Source organism: Corythoichthys intestinalis, chromosome 6 (genome assembly GCF_030265065.1).
Source record: "Corythoichthys intestinalis isolate RoL2023-P3 chromosome 6, ASM3026506v1, whole genome shotgun sequence".
NCBI classification, from domain to species: domain Eukaryota; kingdom Metazoa; phylum Chordata; class Actinopteri; order Syngnathiformes; family Syngnathidae; genus Corythoichthys; species Corythoichthys intestinalis.
Window position 1 is genome coordinate 8,910,751 of NC_080400.1, and position 20,185 is coordinate 8,930,935.

General features: G+C 38.8%; 1 protein-coding gene across 5 annotated transcripts in view; it reads left to right on the forward strand.

The window, feature by feature from the left end:
• LOC130917360 (nectin-1-like) overlaps nucleotides 1-20,185 on the forward strand; it is a 588,953-nt gene that overhangs the window by 3,145 nt on the left and 565,623 nt on the right. For 4 of the 5 annotated variants that reach the window (XM_057838682.1, XM_057838684.1, XM_057838685.1 and 1 more), the window contains exon 2: nucleotides 10,483-10,518. The exons of the other annotated variant lie outside the window; for it this stretch is intronic. In XM_057838682.1, the coding sequence (XP_057694665.1) occupies nucleotides 10,483-10,518 (36 nt within the window). The remainder of the gene's footprint in view (nucleotides 1-10,482; nucleotides 10,519-20,185) is intronic. 5 annotated transcript variants of the gene reach the window in all.

The following is a 20,185-nucleotide window of genomic DNA, read 5'->3' on the forward strand; positions in this document are numbered from 1 at the left end:
GCCATCCTATCACGGATGATCACATTAACGCCGAACAATTTCGTCTTCAATGAACCTAGGGATGTTTTTGGAATGTGGGAGGAAAGCAGATTTGAACCCACGACCTCTGAACTCCGCTGGTCGTAAATATTCGTCATTGGAATGGATTCCTGACTCTCATTAGGGATCCTGATGAATTACTGTAATTTTAATTTATCGCTTAGGTGATGAAGGTAATGTAGTCAAATTTCTCATCGCGGGCAACTGACGGGAGAAGCGCGAGGAAAGTAAGACCAAGCGAAATGATATGAACGCTTTATGGCGGAAAACACAGACAAGACTGAAAAAGTAGTTTCTGCTCTTGCACTCCTCTTTAAAAGAAACTGCTGTATTTTGAGCCAAAACAACTTTTGTGTTTGATAGAACAATATGTCTATATGCTGCCATAGCAGATTCATGGCGAATTAAGCCCCCAAACTATTTTTAATATTTCCGTTTTACCATGAAAAGCCCGTCAACAGACGTCGCGCAACCGCTCGTTTCAACCCAGCCATAAAACGAAGGTAATTAATTATATTTATTATTCAAAATGTCTGTCGTTTTTAGCTTAGAATTATTAATTGATCTCTCATATATATATTTTTTTTTGTTTAAAAAAAAAAAAAAAACTACTTAAAAAATGTATTCACACACGTATTTTAAACTTTTAAACAAATTATGTCACCAGGAAAAAAAGGTGTCTGTAAAAAAGTCACAGATATCTACCTCATAACTATCGCTTAATTGTATATATATGTATATATATATATATATATATTGTTACTGTCGCAATTTCTCCGATATGTTAGATGATAAATAATCGATCCAAACAAAGAAAAATAGAAAAAACAATTTTAAAAGTTGGCTAAATTGGGGGTCTTCAAGTCACCTGAGTGTTTTCGGCCATGTGCTTTTTTATTAATTAATTGTTGCTTTCTTGATTGCCGGTCAAAGTGTTGTAGTCAACTGAAGTTAAAATTCAGTCCAGAACAAACTAAATTGGAGCAGTTACACCAAAACCATATGCTTCTTGCACAGCGTTAAAATGAAATAGGACAATTTCTAAATTAAATAAGGGTATTTTATGTAATTTAAAAAAAAATCTAAATTATATTATTTCCGTATATAGACGCACCTGAAAAACGTTTACTTAAAGGTTGCGTCCTAAAGCGCTTTTGAAAGCCGACCCAACATAAGCGTTGAGAAAATGACTAAAAAAAGAGATCATAAATTGGCTGTATTTCGAATGGCTTTCACACTGTGTTTGAATATCAGCTGTTCAATATGATACAATATAGAGCGGCGGTACTAATTTTGGAGAAATGATCAAAATGGATAAATCAAGAATACATGTCTCATGTTGTTTGGCTATTGTATTTTGTGATTTTAATTTCTTCACAATTTAAAGAGGGAAACTTCCTATCCATTTCCAATTTTTTTTCAGTTTTTAAAAGTATGTCAATCTGATAAGAGGGATAGGCAAAAATTTTATTTTTCAATTTTTATGGCAATTGCCAACATCCCGTCCCCATCATTGCCGTTCTCTCACATTGATCGACTAGAAATTTGAGAAAAATAAAGTGTGTTCCAAAATGCTTGACACCATTTCGTTGGCCAATAATTTGGACAATTTTCGTTGGAATGACCGCAAATTTTCACAGCTTGTGTAGAAAACTTTCAAGTTTTTGTGTGTAACGTTTGGCATTTCTATCAGTTCAGGTTAAGAAATGCCGATCACTCAAAAGAAAAGGCATTTTGCGTGTTAGAGTATCCTCGGAGTCAGTCACCGAAGACAATGCAGCGAGCAAAAATGTTGCAAACAAGGCACCAACTAAACAACAAAACAGAGAATTACAGCTGCACTGGAAACTGTTACCGAATACATGACATTCTTCTTTGGCCAACTGTACAGCGAGTTTGGCACGAGCTCGAATACCTACTCGACGTGTGCAGAGTCACAGGCAGCGCTCGTATTGAACATTGATGAAAATCTGTCATAGAACCAACAAATATTTGTACTTTTCTATGTAAATTTAACCAATAAAACGTATAGCCTTCAACATAAAGTGTATTCAGTTTCATTAAGATTCATCTAGTAGTTTCCGACATATGGGCATTTAGAATGGGGTCAACCATTTTGGAACACCCTGTATAACTGTATTTAAAAAAAAAAAAAAAAAAAACTAAGGGTGTAATGGTACATGTATTTGCATTGAACCGTTTCGGTACAGGGTGCTCGGTTCGGAACGGAGGCGTACCGAATGGATTTCTGACGTAATGTAACCCTTACTTTTCGAGGCTGTGAGTCGATCGGGTTACAGTTTCTTTGTGTAGATAATATTTACTGCGTCTTCTCGACTATAATGAGGACCAACACGGTAGGACGGTATATAACCCAGAACGTCGACGGCGCACATCGTGGCCGCCGCGAGAACGCAGTGAAACGCGAGCATTAAAGTCAATCAGCCAATGCACACCAGTCGCAGTGCAGCTGCGTGTTAGACGCGTCCCAGAAGCGGCTCAACACGACGCATGCGAAAAGAACGGCAGAGTTTATTATTTGACGCGAGACGCGGCCCTCCTGCGTCAATACTACTAGCTAGGATTGGGCAGACCGGAATACAAAACTCTCCTACCACAACAAAACAAGTAGGAACTAATATTCACATAGGAAAGAAAGTTATACAACATAAAATATACAATATAAATGAATACTGCATCACATTTGTAAAATATAAACACACAATAAAATAAATAATAGCCCATTTGAATAAGATAAATGGAAATGAGCTAAAACACCTTTAACTAAATAATAAGAACAATACGCACATCCTGCTCACACAATTAAATGTATTAATTTCTGTGTGGCGCTTTAACTTGAGAAAATCCGCCAATAAAGCTTTTGAAAACATTCATGAGAAAAAAAAATTGATTCATTGAGGAATTTCATTTGTAAAATACATGTTAAAATCTTTGTCATTGGGATTGCTTTTCTCTTTAGCACGGGACTTCTTTTTTCTTCTTTCTCTCAGAAAGAAAGCTGACCAATATGCGGGGTCTGAAAGGCAAATTGTTGTTGAATTATTATCTTTAAATACCTGCTACTTTTTGAGCAGAATTCTAGCTTTGTATAAGCTAATGTTCCTATTGTTGAAAGCACAAAAGTGTGTAATAAACAACTAGCACATTTATATTTTGCATTTTGTTTTCTTACTGTACCGAAAATGAACCGAACCGTGACCTCAAAACCGAGGTACGTACCTAACCAAGATTTTTGTGTACCGTTACACCTCTAAAAAAAAAAAAAACTATACTAAAAATACATTGATAACTTAATGTTAATTTTTTTTTTTTTTTTTTTTTTTTTTTGTTGCATTTTTGGAAATCTCATCCAAATTTCAATAAGGACATCCAAACATGGCATTTTGAAGAGCGAACATGTCTCATCTTTCTCAAATTTTGTACTAAATTTGAAGAAATGTTTTGATAACTTGTGGCTGAAATTTCAACATTGCACTTTCCAAAAGCTTGTCAAAATCAAAAGCCAACCAAATGCCAACATGTCTCATCTTCCTTAGCCATTTTCTCAAATGATGTGATCTTAAATTTTGAAACGAACATTTTGTTGTTGTTGCAGTTCTCGAAACATCATCAAATCCTGGGAAAAACAGCTCAAAATCAAATTTTTAAGCTTCCAACCCAAGTGTCATCTTTCAATTTGAATGTTGCATTAATATTATGGAACGATTATTGCATTCCAAACAGCACTGTGGTAAAAACACGGGTCCCAAAACAGATTTTTACAAAGAACAGTAAAAAGGAATGAGTGTGCGTTAATAAAAAAGAAGCTGCACCCTAAATTCTCCTGTTAGACACGCAGCAACAAGAATTTGCTCCTCTGGCCCCCTGGGGGTTAAAGGGCGTCACCATAAATGCCTGCCAGCTTTTTAAGTCCTAATTGATATACAACCTGTTCCAAACTCCGGCCTCATTGTGGAAGCACAAACAAGTGGGAGTGTCCCGAGCTAAACGCATGTAGCAGGACGCCCCGCGGCCCGAACAGCCCTCGCGCCAGATTTGAAACGGCGAGCCATCGCCAAAGAGATGATCGGTGCGAGCGGGTAATACGAGCTCCTGCTGTTCTTGGCCAGCCACCGTTCCAGATTTTGGATTTAATTTGAATCCTCCACCAGGTGGTGGTCAGTGGAGTTAGGGCACTGATGTCTCTTTTATTTAGTGGCAACCTGTGAGTTATTAACCAAGACTCGGGGCGAGTGTAAAATGCACCCTGGCCGTCCTTGGCGTGAATCATCGCTCGGTTGCCGGTATACTGTCATGTCAAGAACTCTGTTGTTTGGGTGGTCGAGTTCAATAGGGTCTGAGGCCGTTGGAGGCACCATTTGATTGCATGTGTCTTGAATTAGCGCGTGCTGACGTTGCACATTTTTACCTCAGCCAAAACCTTGTTTATTTGTTAGTGATCCAAAATATGGCAGAAAACACTCAGAGACCCCCAATTTGACCAAATTTCAAAATTGTCCTATATCCATGTGTGATACATCATTGGAAAGCTCAAAATCCCCTATTTTCTGGGGGAAGAAAAAAAATTTGAAAAGGCTTTTCAATATACCGTATCACCCCAGTCACCAGCGTCACACAATCACGTGATCACTGTATTGTGCTGCTATATTGTCCGTCATTGTGTGTCCGTATTGTCAATGATCGTAGTTTCTAAAGGTGGATTCACTTGCAAATTATGGAAGCCCCGGTGCTTTCAGACGCTGTAAACTCATTGGATGAGTTGCATAAAAGCCGTTATTTGCAAAAGCTTCGGTCGATCCAGTCGCCAGATCCATATTTGATGCCCAAACCGATGTTTCCTCCCGTCCGGTCCCGTCCCATGCGTCAGAGCTCGTCCTGAGACCACAAAATTTCTAATCATACTCCAGTTTATGTCACGATGAGGAGTCGGGTACCCAAAATCGGCACTGGCCCAAATATAAGCAGACATTTGGTCAGCTGAGCATCACCGTTGTCACGATTGTGAAATGAAACTTGATCGACAACGGGCCGGTGTGTGCCGAAAAATAGCTGCCCTGCGTGAAATGTCCCCCCTGACGGGAGCGCTTATTTATAACGCTTTATTGACGTGAAAACATCAAATGTTTTCATGGACGCATTACAGTGATGGATTTACGACTGTAAGATCAGTTTTAAATAATTAAATTACACAAAATATTTGTACTGTATTTTAGTCGTGGACTGGGCCACATAACCATCTTTGAACAGAAATGTGTTAGTCTACAGGTTTTCACGACCATATCCCAATGACAATCACACAGGTATGACATTTATGAGTTCAAGCAGAATAAAATAATACATGTTCACATTACAAGAAAGTCGTTTCCGTGTGGGAGCTCCCGTCAGGGGGGACATTTCACACAGGGTGGCTATTTTTCGGCACAACACCTGTTGTTGCGCTCACCTTCTTGCTGCGCGACCGTGGCGATGAGCTTCGTAGTCTCCGTCTGATGATGTCTGCGATCGTGTTGGCATCATATTGATGTTTTCGCCGCTGTCTGACGGCAGTCGACACAAACGCATCATGGACCGAGATAAACAAACCGTGCTGCTTTCGAGATTTGCCCTTTTAACAATGGGCACACAGCAACTACTAAAATGACGGTTTATCTTCTCTGTTACTGCAACCAACCGCCACAAAAGCCTTCACCATTTTGATTAATCAATGTCAACGATTGTCAGGAAGATTTTTGGGTTCGTTTACTAGGCGGTGATTCCTTAGACAATTAGAAAAACACGCAGTAATAGCAGGAATGTACGTAGTGGTAATATGTAAACACAATGAGCTGACGGACAATATGGCGGCACCAGTCAGGGGGGCGGAGTTGTGACGTCATGTGATTGGGGTCTATTGGCCCAAATATAAGAAGACTCTGATTATAAGACGACCCCCTCTTTTTCAAGACTCAAGTTTGAAAAAAAGACTTATTGTACACCAAATTAATTTTTATAAAGAAAATAATTACAGTACATCCGAAACAAATGATTATAATAATATATTTGACAGAAAAAGCATGTTATTCTGCCTCATTCAAATCTTAATATCTGAACATTTAAATATGTAAAGTGCAATCACATTTGTAAATGAATGGCTTCTGGTTTTTGAAATGTAAATAAACCAATCTATTGTGATAAAACAACAAAATTGCAATAACCGCATTAACCATCAAAGTGAAGTCTAACTGTAACTGTAGTCTTGAAACAAATCTGAATAAGGAAAAACATTGCAATAAAATAATACAAACTGGTTAAACTTGAGAGTAGCTGAGATCTGTCATGACAGAACATCGCTTCAATGATATCTGGAGCCATCTAGCGGCGTGAATGGGTATAATGTCTAGACCGCAAATATAAGATGACCCCCTCTTTTTCAGTATTATTTCAATGCAAAAAACACTGTCTTATATTCGGGCCAATACGGTATTTACCCTTTAAACGTTTTTTTTTCTGCAATTTTTCTTTGTTTGGATTGATTATTTATCATCTAACATATTGGGGAAAATGCAACAGTAACAAAAAAATACAATTAATCGATAGTTAAGAGGTAGATATCTGCGACTTTTTTACAGACGCCATTTTTTTCATTGTGACGTAATTTGTTTAAAAGTTTAAAATATGTGTGTTAATAATTTTTAATTAAAAAAAAACAAAAATATGCGAGTGAATAATATTTTAAAGTCATTTTTTTTAAACTAAATATTAGACATCAATTAATATTCTAAGCTAAAAATGACAGACATTTTGAATAATAAATATTATTAATTACTTTCTTTTTATGGCTGGGTTGAAACAAGAGCGGTTGTGCAGTGTCTGTAAACCGGAGTCTCCAGGGTAAAACGGACAAATTAATTGTACTCACTTTGTGATACACTGTATCATCAAAAATATCGGGGGAAAATTCGACTGTAACAAAAAAAATTAAGCGATAGTTATGAGGTAGATATCCGTGAACTATTTTCAGACACTATTTTTTTTTAATTGTGACGTAATTTGTTTCAAAGTTAAAAATATGCGAGTGAAGAATTTTTTCAAACCTTTTTTTTTTTTTTTTTTTTTTTTAAAACTAAATATTAGACATCCATTAATGATTCTAAGCTAAAATGATAGACATTTCGAATGATAAATATTATTCCTTACCTTTTTTTATGACTAGGTTGAAACGAGCGGTTGTGCAGTGTCTGTAAACGGGGGTCTCCAGGGTAAAACGGACAAATTAAAATTAGTTCGGGGGTATAATGCGCCATGAATCTGTTATTGCAGCATACTGACATGTTGTTCTATCAAACACACCAGTTCTTTTGGCTTAAAATAAAGCAGTTTATTTTAAAGAGGGGTGCAAGAGCAGAAACTGCTTTTTCAGCCTTGTCTATGTTTTCTGCCATATATAAAATGAAAAGATTGATTGTGAAAAAATATAACATTGAAAAAAGTATTTAAAAAATATATATTTACAGGACAAGAAATGATGTAAATATGTACATGAGCAAATGGTCCATGCAGCGTTTTAATGTTTATTTATGAGGGCAATGAAACAATAAAACTCAAATGACATCATCTCCTGTTTTACTTGGTTGATTGATTTCAAGTAAAAGCGAGCGGGGACCTCAACGTCCGCACTAACACAAGACCAACCAGTGGCATGTGGGTGATGTAATTACAGCGTGACGAGGCTATAAAGATGACATGCATGCAGAACGCGTAGGCGTGTCCCGCGACTTTTCAGGGTTAATGCTAAATTACTGCATGCTCGAATGTAAAGTAACGGACGCACATTCGCTCTCACCCTTCCAGTTGAAATAGATTGGACGTCTAATAGCAGTACCCTAATTGGTTGGATTGTGCATCTTGGACAGAGGAAGAAAATATGTGTACTAGTGATATACTCAATTTAAATTCACAGCAAAAGAGATGATTAGACACCACACGATTGGATGTCTATTCTCATCTCGGGAAAGGCGACAAGCCCTCCTTTTTTTAACGGTGACGTGCGTACCTGGTGGTCATCATGGGTCAAGGGCGTAGGTTTGCATAGGAAGGGTGGGGACATAACACTACTAACTTTTCAGGAGGCTGAAATTATCCCCACCAACTTTTAAGCAACCTTATTTGCATTATGACTTCAGTTATATACTGTAGGTCATTTACATTGTCTTCCTATATGTTGTCAGGATTGAATTGATCCTACCATTATTAAGTGAATTATAGTACTTTTATTATGTTCAGACTTACATTGACCCCTTTTCACTCGCTGAATGTGCCAGTCAATTTTTTTTCTCACGCACGTTTGATTGGCTCATGACTTGATTTCTCCCCCCCCACCCCACCCCACCCCACACACACACACGCATTCACAGCCCGACAGAAATACAACATCCCCCGCACCCTTCGAAGATGAGGGATATTAGAGTGAAGAATGTAGAAGTAATGTAAAAAGATGTCAATATTGTGGAGGTGGGGAACACACCACTAATTTTGCATCAGCTATAGTGCTTCAAGTCAATTTTACTCACTTAGATTTTTTGACATAAGAAAAACAGCTAGCAGGAAATAAGATTAACAGACTTATTTTAAGCAAAAGGGTTGTATATTTAATCTTAAAAGAAAAACTTGTTTGTCAGAAATGTTCTTAATGCAAGAATATTGTTCAAAACATTATTTGAAAGCATTTTTTTCTTGATTTAGGTGAAAAATGACCAAAGTTTAGATGTATGGGCTTAATAAAAACAAATAATGTAGTAATATTTACTTCAAGTAAGTGGAAGAATCTGACACATGAATCTGTTAACTAGCCTATAACACTCAAAACAAGATGGAAGAAAATTATTTGACTAGATTTAACAAAAAATATCAGATTAAGATGTTATAAATTTGCAGTGTGAAAGTTAGTATAGGTCAATGCAGATTTTCCCTCACATGCAGGTTTGATTGGCTCATGACAGAGTTTTTTTTTTTGAGTTTTTCCTTGCCGCCATGGAGGGTCAAAGGATGGGGGATATAGCCAGGGCTATACAAATAAAATTGAATTGACTTGAATTGAATTTGTTTTTAGCTAATATTGAATGAAATGAATGAATGAAATGTTTTATTGTCATCATCATCGGTATCATTGACAGTTGCAAAATGTAATATGAGTAGCCCGAAGAAAGAAAGAACCGAAGAAAGACAAGGGCAGACGGGAGAAGCATATGCTTATCAAGACCCGTCCTCTTGCAGCCAAGGACGCACAATCAAACATGGTAGAGTTGCATACATCATACGACATGAGCTTTTCTGTTTTTTTCCGCATGAATTTTCTTCCCAAAAAGTTATTGATTTGCCATAGCACTTAGCAATATTGTCGATTAGTGTGAGTTCATTGATTAGGGTGATTGTCAGATTTTCCAGACGTGAAGGTGTTGGCCGGACATGGGCGTTGGTTTGGTGTAGGTCGCATTGTTGAGAAAATTCTGTCCAGTGAACTCAGCGTCCAGTCAAGCAGCTCCATCGTGTACGGTTGTTACAGTTCAGGCATCAGGCACATACACGAGCAGGTAATGATATGTGTTTGCTACAGGGCATATTTTCAGGGCGTGCAATGTTATGGCTTTTTACGAACAATTTCCTGGCCTATCGACACTCTTCTCACATTCCCATAACTTTGTCTCTGTCCCTGACATTCCATCATTCATTTGTTGTGGTAACATTATGTTATGGTTGTGTGTGTGGCAGTAGTGTTATGTGTTATTATAACTGGTGTTCAAGTAACAACTCAAAATGGTTTCCTTATTGGTCCTTTTGAAGGATCCAAATAATTCTATGCGCGTGAGTGCTGGGTCACAGGGATTCCATAGGCGAGCGCCAACGTTTGTAACCGAAAACGATTTTAAGGTTGATCTGACTTTCCGATAAGAAAACAATCTGGTTCCTCTCAGGTCGTAATTGGATTCCCTCAGTTGGAATCAAATTTGCAGGTAAGACATGAGACAGTTTTTCCCATTGATTTCCAGATTCCCATTGACAGCGATAGACGTCCAATCCATTTTGACTGGGATTGGATGTCTGTCACCATCAACAATTCATTTCTAGTGAATTTGCTATTTGTGAAGTTGGGACTTGGTGGAGGGAAGCCCATGTTTGTTTAAATTATCAGGATTAAACATAAACTGCTTATCTCATAACACGTCTGGATTCCGGAATATCAGCCCCGCAAAAACAACGGATAAATGACAAATTTTCCCTTCAATTCTGTATTGAATAAAATGTTTGAATGGTTAGTCTTTGGTGGAGGAACAGTGTAGTACAGTAGAGCATGCAAATAGTTTATTACAACTGTTTGGATTCTGGAATTTAAATAAACGGATGACAAATGGTAAGATTTTGCTAAATTTGTCCTCAATTTCCCAGGAAATGATGCATCCCAAAGTACGGGCCCCGGTAGAGGTAAGCCGGTTTGTTTGTTTTGCGCTCCAAATTAACCAATAACCAAACTTCAGCTTGATTTTGAAAGAACTCTTCAAAGTTGGTAGAATTTCCTGGCATTTTTTAGAATGATGCCTTAGGGATTGTTGACTGATTTTGCGGGCTACCACTTTTTTAACCACTTTTTGCACTTGCACCCCTCACTTAACATTTAATAAAGAATAATAACTCTTTTTTTTTTTTTTCCCCCTTTTGCTTTTGCTGTAGGCATGCACTTGTTTGCTTATTTCTTGTCTTATTATAAATGTTGGGTTCCACACAAAATTGATGTGGGACTGTCAGGTGTGGTCCGATGTAAAATTTCGAATGTTGAAAGTTCTTTAGCCGCTCAAGCTTGACTCATTCCAAAGGAAGGTTGGTGTCTTGTGTAAGTGTAGTGCTGAAAATTAACCTGTTATCTCAGCTCCGAAGTGAGGTCCCAGCTCACTTTGTAAGAAATTCGGGATTTTCCCAGCCTCAATGAGTGACATTTACCTATTCAAAAACATGAATTCCAAATAATGACGGCATTTTTTTGGTATCCTACGAATATTGAAACTAAAGTTGGTGCGGAAATTTTCTTTTTTAAAATCTGCTTGAATCCAGTTTGTCAAGAATTTATTGAATTTAGTTTGTCATCAATTAAATTTAGTTTGTCAACAAGGGACCTCGCTTCGGAGCTGTAGACTATAGTGGAGACCGCGAGTTTCCAGATGAGGCTTGCTAGATAGTGTTGGCTCTGCTTTTAGCTTACATTTAATCAGTACAGCAGGCAAACCCTTAGCAAGCTCTTCATACTAAAACAGTTGTATACCGCATACTGTATACTGTAATGTATACTGTAGTATAGTTCAGGTAAAACAAAACATTTATTCGAAATTACGTAGTTGATGCTCTAAATGTGTGTGTGTGTGTGTGTGTCCGGGCACTGGTGGTGGGGCCTCTTTTCATGGGGCCTAAAATCCCTGGCAGCGCCCCTGCATTCGCCAGTCGCTGATTGGTCCACTCCGTTGTGTTTACTGTGGCTTGCTCCGCCCTGGGAATTTGAGCCACGGGACGGTCGCCAGACTCAATCGCTGGAACAGCGGTGAGTCTGAACTTCCAGGCTAGAAAAGAGCCACATGATTGGAGGTCTATTGCAGTCAATGGCACTGAATCAAGTTCAGGGCTGCAACTATCGAATAATTTAGTAATCGAGTAATCGACTGAAAATTCTATCGATTCATCGAGTAATCGGATAAAACCTTTTTTTTTTTTTTTTTTTTTTTTTTTTGATAAAGAGCAATTATAAATATACATGAGGAAAAAAAGATATTTGATCCAATATTGAACCATTTTCAGTCAATGTCTTTATTTTCGATGTACATTGTTGAAAACAGCCAACAATTGCATCTCAGATGTGACTAGAAAAAAAATCCACTGCTTTCACTCAAAAAACGTCTAGATCTTATATTAAAAACAACAACATATTTCTTACCTAAAAATGTAATTACGCTTGATAACACACATCACTTGAAAGCTATATGTTTTTCCCACATGTTTCAATATAATTTCCATTTGTGTCAAGCTACTTTTTAAGTTCTAGTTAAGTTTTAAGTTAGTCTAAACTGTAAGTACTGATAGGATTTTGAGCTTTTGCAGTGTTCAAAATAAATGTATGATACCTGCTGTATTGGAGCACATTAGGGACCAGTGCTACTTGGTGTTTTATTCAGCAATGACTACTGAGCTAAAACTGACAGTTAACTTTATCAAGTTTTTTATTACGTAAAGCCTGTATGTAAGACACGTCAGCCACGCATCAACCTTGGTCATAATCAGTAGAAACCTTGCCCTCCTAAGGGCTAACGTTACGTGAGCGAGTGACAGTAATGTTATATTTATTAGCGCTGAGAAGTCTACTGCTTAAAGATGGCGGCTGTTTACTAACGCTGCCCAGACACGGCCGAGTCTGTCATTTCGCATCTAGTTCTAAATGCATGCGATATCTACGAGACGCATCGGATACTAACTGCTACCATCATGCGGGCGTAGTTTTTAGCAACGTCGGCGTAGTTCAGGGGTGGGCAAACCGGTCCTCGAGGGCCGCAGTGGGTCCTGGTCTTTGTTCCAACTGACCCAGCACAGAGAGTTTAAATAGTTTATCCAATGAGGTTTCAGCAGAAATGAGAAGCACCTGCCAGCAATCGACTGATTGCACTTCAGTTTGGTGAAAAGGTGTCCTCTTAATGGGTTGCAACAAAAACCCGCACCCACCGTAGCCCTTCGTGGAATAGTTTGCCCACCCCTGGTGTAGTTTGTAGCGGCTGTCGGCTGCAGTAAGGTAATTTTTTTTTTTTTTATTGCTTCTTCCTCTACGCACGTGACGTCAGCGCGTCGTCCCGCATTAAAAGTAGTCTGGGCAAAACGTGATGCTTAGAGTTGGCAAAATACAATGATTCCCCGAGGTGAATAAAATTACTCAGATCAGTTTTTAAACTCGAGTTACTCGAGTTGCTCGAGTATTTGTTTCAGCTCTAATCAAGTTCATTCACTACTTTATGCACATGAATGAGTCGCCTGTACAATTTGATGCTCACCGAAATTGACAACATTGGGCCTCCGAAGGAGGTCTAAAGCCGTCCTCCTTCCCTCTGTAATTTGCTCGTTTGTGGCAATTTGTACCCAGCGCCGATGACTGCGTCGATCAATGGGCGCAAAACCACACGGGGATTGTAAGTCTTGATGGTTGGAGCGTGAATACTAATTGCTGTGATTCAGACCTCCTCTGGGGGGCATCTCCTGCAGTGATGGATGGGCAGGAGCCTTCCTGGGAGAGTTGCTTGAAGGCGAGCTGACAGGAGATTAAGCGTCGCTTCTCTCGCCGCTCGCGGGAACTAATGGAAGAGCGGGTTTACTCGCTCGCTCTGACTTCTCTTTGAGCGTCTCGGGCTCGACGCGGCAGCGCGCCTGTCAAATCTCTCCCAGAACGCTGCGTGAAATGGAAAGTTTAGATTCCGTTTTGTCTGCCACGAGTTGCCCTGCGGTAATTTCCAGGCGCTCAAAACCACTTTTTTTTTTAGTCAAAATATTTGAATAGCTTGCTTTGTGTGTCCACAGTTCGAGGAACATATTAGGTAAGGCTTGCGAAGTGTCGCTGCCACACACGAGAGTCGCAAATCTCCTTTATGAACAAAACAGTGCAGATCAGCCTCGGGCAATGGTGGATAGGAAGCCATTTGTGGTTTGATAGCATTGTAATAAAAATACTTAAAACTATAAAACTATTGATGCTGTACTCATTAAAAAAATGAACTATTGATGCTAGATTTTCGTCAAAACAACAACAACAAAAACAGCAACAGTATCAAGCCGACACAATATTGATGTGGAAGTTTGCTGGTAAGAAAAACTTGCATTTCAACAAAATACAACTTTTGGCTGTTAAACTGTTCTGAAAAGAAAAAACATTTAGACAAAAAAATGTCACATTTTCCTGAGAAGACAAATATACTTTATGTCGCACAAAAAAACAAAAAAAAAACAAAAAAAAAGGAAACAATCACTGTTGTATTTCACCAAATGACACAACTGTCCTAAAAAATAGAAAAACTATTTATTTTGCACTGTAAGACAAAAAAAAATAAAAATATTGTCACATTTCCCTCGAAAGATGACACTATTGATGTCAAACGTCACTTAAAAAGAAGACAAAATATCGCTGTTGGATTCTACCAATACAGATTTTAACTGTTGAACTTGCCCAGAAAGAAGAAAAGCTATTGATTTTGCACTTTCCTCAAGAGAACACATACAATCACGTTTAATAAAATGGACGCAAAATATACGTTGAACTTTCCTCCATTTTCGAGTGTCCTTGGCCAAACCAATGTTGTTTGGCCTAACACACACACTCAAACTTTACAGCTAATGGGTACATGCCCCTAATCACTCGCAACCTTCTCCCTTTAAGGTTCTCATGTGGCTTTCACTTACTCTTCAAAAATTCTTCAGTCAGACAGACACATTTTGGTACTCAGTCCACACAATAGGCGCACTATATTATTAGGCGTAGCGTGGACAATTTTTTGACTTTTAGGTTCGCATTATGGTCGTGGAAATATGGTAATTGTATTTTCTAAGAAGAAAAATATAACCATCGATCTTACCAAAAAGAAAGAAAAATGTTCTCGCACTTTCTGAAAAAGAAGGCAAATATTTGTTGTACTTTCCCGTAGGGGTGCGACAAAATATGGAAATGGTGATATATCGTGATACTTTGTATCCCAAAAGGTGACCGATATGCGCCTACCAAGAATCGAGATATCGTTTTAAAAAGGTGTCAACGTCTAAAAACAGATAAAATAAAAAGGATCCAACTAAAGATGTCCCGATCGGGATCGGGTCCGATAACGTCATTTTCAAAGTATCGGAATTGGCAAAAAATATCGGACATGCCTTTTTTAATATATATATATTTTTTTTTTTTGGGGGGGGGGAATTAAATCGTTTTCTAATTGTATTTAACGTTACAGATAAAATGTCTTCAACTCATCCAGTCTTTAGTTTTGGCTTAAAGTAGGGCTATCAAATTTATCGCGTTAACGGCGGTAATAACATTGAAATATTTAACGCAATTAACGCATGCGCTGCACTACCCACTCACGCATTGTCACGTTCAAATCTATAATGGCACCGTTTTATGTATACATAGAGCTAAATAAAAGGTAACGTAAAATGAGTAGAAAATTTTGGCAGCCTTTGAAGCCCTTTTTTAATTGGCTAAAGCCTTACAATCCCTCTCTCAGCGATTACAATTATCGTTGGAAGCAATGTGGGGATAATAGGTAGTAGTTGATCTTTTTCTTAACACCCTATGTTATTTCCCAACGCAGAGAAGATATATCAATTGGTACCACTACGCACAGTCATGGTTGCACTTCCCATCATGCTTTTGGGCAGAACAGTTAAATGGCTACAGTATCATTTACATAAAGCTCAACAAATACACTAGATGGCAATATTTAGTCACAATATACACAGTCACATTCATCCTTTAAGAATTACAAGTCTTTCTATCCGTGGATCCCATGTTACACTCATCCAGAGTCTTTAGTTTAGGTTTAAAGTAGGGTTATCAAATTTATTGCGTTAACGGCGGTAATTAATTTTTAAAAAATGTATCACGTTAAAATATTTAACGCAATTAACGCATGCGCTGCACGACCCACTCACGCATTGTCGCGTTCAATCTTTAATGGCGCCGTTATACCTATATATAGAGCTAAAAGGCAGCGTAAAATGAGTAGAGTGAATTTTGACAGCCTTTGGAGACTTTTTTTAATTGGGTAAAGCTTTACAATCTCTCTCCCAACGATTAGAAATATCGAGGGACACAATGTGGGGAAGAAAGGTAATAGTCGATCTTTTTCTTATCACCCTATGTTATTTCCAAACGCAGAGCAGATATATCAATTGGTAGCACTACGCACAGTCATGGTTGCACTTCCCATCATGCATTTGGGCATGGCTACAGTATCATTTACTGAAAGCTCAGCAAATACACTAGATGGCAATATTTAGTCACAATATACAAAGTCACATTTATCCTTTAAGAATTACAAGTCTTTCTATCCGTGGGTCCGTCTCACAAAAAGAATGTTAATAATGTAAATGCCATCTTGAGGATTTATTGTCATAATAAACAAATACAGTACTTATATACTGTATGTTGAATGTATATATTTGTCCGAGGTTTATTCATTTTTTTCTTAATGCATTGCCAAAATGTATATGATCGGGAAAAATTATCGGGAATGATTGGAATTGAATCGGGAGCAAAAAAAAGCAATCGGATCGGGAAATATCGGGATCGGCAGGTACTCAAACTAAAACGATCGGGATCGGATCGGAAGCAAAAAAACATGATCGGAACAACCCTAGATCCAACAAGTTGCTACCAAAATGTTCCACCATAAAAGTGTCTCAGTTAACTCTCAGGCTGCATTGACGGTGCTCGACGCCTAATCCATTTACACTGGGAACATTTGTTCATTCGAAACCAGAGCATTCACAGTCATTCTGATTTTCAGGGCATTTACAGGTCATTTCCTGTTGAATTTGAGTCACTGCCTATTCATTTGGTTGATTCCCAGGTCACTTCCTGTTTTATAACTCAAAATAAACAGGAAGTGACCCATAAAATACCCCAAAATCAACAGGAAGTAACTGAAAATCAACAGGTAAATGACCTTAAATGGCTCAAAATTACCTCTTTGCCTGGCGTTGGCTGCCACTGATGGCCATAGACGTTTCGTTCATTCGCTGCCACCCTCCCAGTTCAAATGGATTGGACGTCTACTAGTGATAAACTCATTCCAATTTACAGCAGAAGCTTGTTTTTCTGTTTATTAGTTGTTTTGTATAATATCCTGGAATGATTTCCTGACCAATGTGTCGTATCGCCATATCGTGAGATCATCGTTATCGTGAGCTTTGTTTCTCAAATCCTATCATACCGTAAGGTAGCGAGAGGTTCCCACCCCTAATATTAATGCATGGTTGCCATTGACGGTGTTAGTTTGATCGGTGCTGGACCCTCCCAGTTCAAATGGATGTGATGACTGTCTCCGTCAATTCAGATGAAAAGAAAGCTCAGCAATCTGTAATTTTCCACTTTAAGTCCTTGACATTCCACTCGGTTTCAACTGGAATGCCAGAATCAGCAAAGCGAAGCAAAAGAGGAAATCAATGAAGGGGATCAAATCTCGCCCCGAGCTTTTCTGATTCGGCATTTAATCTGTCTTCAACATTTCTGCTTCTTTTCAAACGACAGATTCTTGTCGAGGGATTAAACGGTTAAAATCCCACTCGCTTCGTCCCCAGCGCTGTCTCTTCACGCATTTGTCTGTGTGGGGCGTTCCGGCGTGACTTGATAGGCTTATCATGCCTTCTAAATTGATCTTAATCTTCTCCGACCAAATGTTGGAGGAATTCTGACGGCCCGCACTGTTTTTTATGACACTAATTGGCTTGCAAATAACTGCTAGGATTTCTTTGAGCCTCTTGGGCTGTTACCATAGTGACAACCTTTCTCCACATACAGTACTTCGAAAAAGCAAATGATATTTGTTTCTTTACGTGATCTTAATTCATAGGCGGGACACGGAAAAGGAAGCACAGCCTTCGTTAGCAGTGTTTTCATGGACTCAGCTGGAAAAAAGAAAACCCTAAAAGATGCGAGTTAAGTCGCGAGCTCATCAGGGATTGGAAGCGGATAATTCGCAACCTTTCCAAGGCTGAATGCTTTTAAAATAAAGCAGATTTGAGGAAAGTGCCCCCTTTCCCAGCACTCCAACAAGTGAGCCTACATTAGGCCACAGAACAGGCGCTCCAATATGATGACCAGCGCTGTGTGATATTGAAAAAAAAAAATCACGATGATACATTTCTATCACAATATTGATATGACACGATTTTTTAACTGATTGATGATTGCCATATACAGGGAGTCCCCGGGTTATGATGGACTCTAGTTAGGCGATTTCCACTTTACAACGCCAAAGTTATCAGGATGCCAGGTGTGGGTTGGGCATTAGTCTTAATTGGGGAGGGGGGGGGGGGGGGGGGGCAAAAAAAAAAACCAAAAAAAACTACAATGCTCAAGTAGGTCGTGCGTCCAGCGTCGGGCTACTGCACCTTAAAGGGATCCTCTATTTTTCAGACAAATAATTCTTAAAAGATAAATGTTAGTATGAGTTATAATAATTTGATATTAAAACCCCTCTTAATGCTTTTGTTTTAATAAAGTTTGTAAAATTATTTTAAGTGATAGTTCGCCATTCTTGTTACGTCGCAGTGCGTGACGTCACTGGTCCCGTTGCCGAAATTCCAGCGTGTCACTCGTTAGCTTTCCCAACATGTCGTCAGTTCTACCCTTCCTATTTGAACCAGATCTGAAAAGTGAAGAGCAGGACAGCACTGTCGGTCGTTCAGAAGACGAGCTTCAGGGAAAAATGCGTGCAGCAAATACCTGATAAGACAAAAGTTGGGCAAAACTGGTGATGCGAGAGAGTCCTGTTGGGAACTCCGCTTGGGAGCGAGAGTGTATGCAGTCCGGTTTTATTAGCAGATATTCAAGGTAAGAATATTGCGTTTTCAAACTTATCCCAATATAATTATGTAGATTGTTAGCATCCAGAGCTGTCGTGTGCTTTACATACAGTACAGGCCAAAGAGCACACCTTGTGTAATCCAGGTCTTGTACATTGTAAAGCGTGGTAGCTAGGATACGTGTATAAAAGTACCAAAAAGGGGAGAAGCTTCCACTTGTGCACATTTATTCACAAAAAATAATATTTCCACCTTGACCACTCTTCACTCGGGAGCTCAGCAGTACCAGTACGCAAACACGCGTTCCCTGACGAACTCCAACATTGTTGTAAGGTCCACGTCAGAGTCACTGTCGTCACTGTAGCGTGCCACAGTGCTTTAATTAGTTAGTATGATTTGGGGAAAACTCCCAGGAAGAATAGTCAACAAAAAAGATGGCAATAGTAATCCAAATGTGCATTTTTTACTCACTCGAAGATCCAGGAATTAGACCGATCCAATAGCAATGTCACAGCCCCGACCAGGCCGACGATTCCACAAAATGGACTGATCCGAAAAGCCGCTGTGGGACCGACGAATCAAAAAAATGGACAGATCCGAAACCAATATTGCAGACGCGGTGGGACCGTCGGATCCAGAAAATAGACGGATCCCTTACTTGACTGAGGATCCAGGAAAAAATGTTCGGGCGGCAGTTACAACGCGTGGTGTGTAGGATACGTGCACACAGGGACCAAAAAGGGGGAGAACCTTCCACTTATGCACATTTATTCACTAAAAATAATAATTCCACCTTGACGACTCACTTCGCTCCCCTTGTTTCCATTTGACTGGAAATCGCATCCAAAAGCAGCACATCGTGGCATTTTACTTCGCGAGTTTACGCAGCAATAAGCAATTGTTGAACACGCTACACATTTAGAAAGATCCCAATAGCGTCATCACTGTGAGCCCACAAACCATGGCGCCAATTAACGGTAAAAATATGGACTAAATATTATAAAATATTGCCACTGATTTAACATTTTATGTGTTTCTAACAACATATTTTAGCACAAGTGAACAATTGTGGTTTATTAGAGCCTACATGTATTTAAGTTAGAGGATCACTTTAAAAAGTGTTTCGTTTTCTCGTTGAGATAACTGTTGTTTGATATTTGGTCTAAACAAATAAAAGTTTATTTAATTTTATTTGACTTAGAACACATCCATAACTGAACAGTATGGACATGCAGGTGACAATGTTTTATTTAGGTAACCTATTGTGATTCCTTGGTTTTATTATTATTATTATAGTTATTCTTTGTTCTGCAGCCCCATTGAGCTCAATTTGACCCCCTTAGAATTCTTCAAAATGCACCAAAATCGGCAGGCAGGTCAAGACAGGTGCAATCTTTGATACTGTATAAAGACAAATTCCAAATACACTATGTGGCGCCCTCTAGCCGTCATTGTTTGTCCCGCCGACGTTTTGAGCCCTACTTTGACCCCCTCAGAATGCTTCAAAACTCACCAAACTCAAAGCCAGGTGAATACTAGTGAAAACTTGTAAAATGTT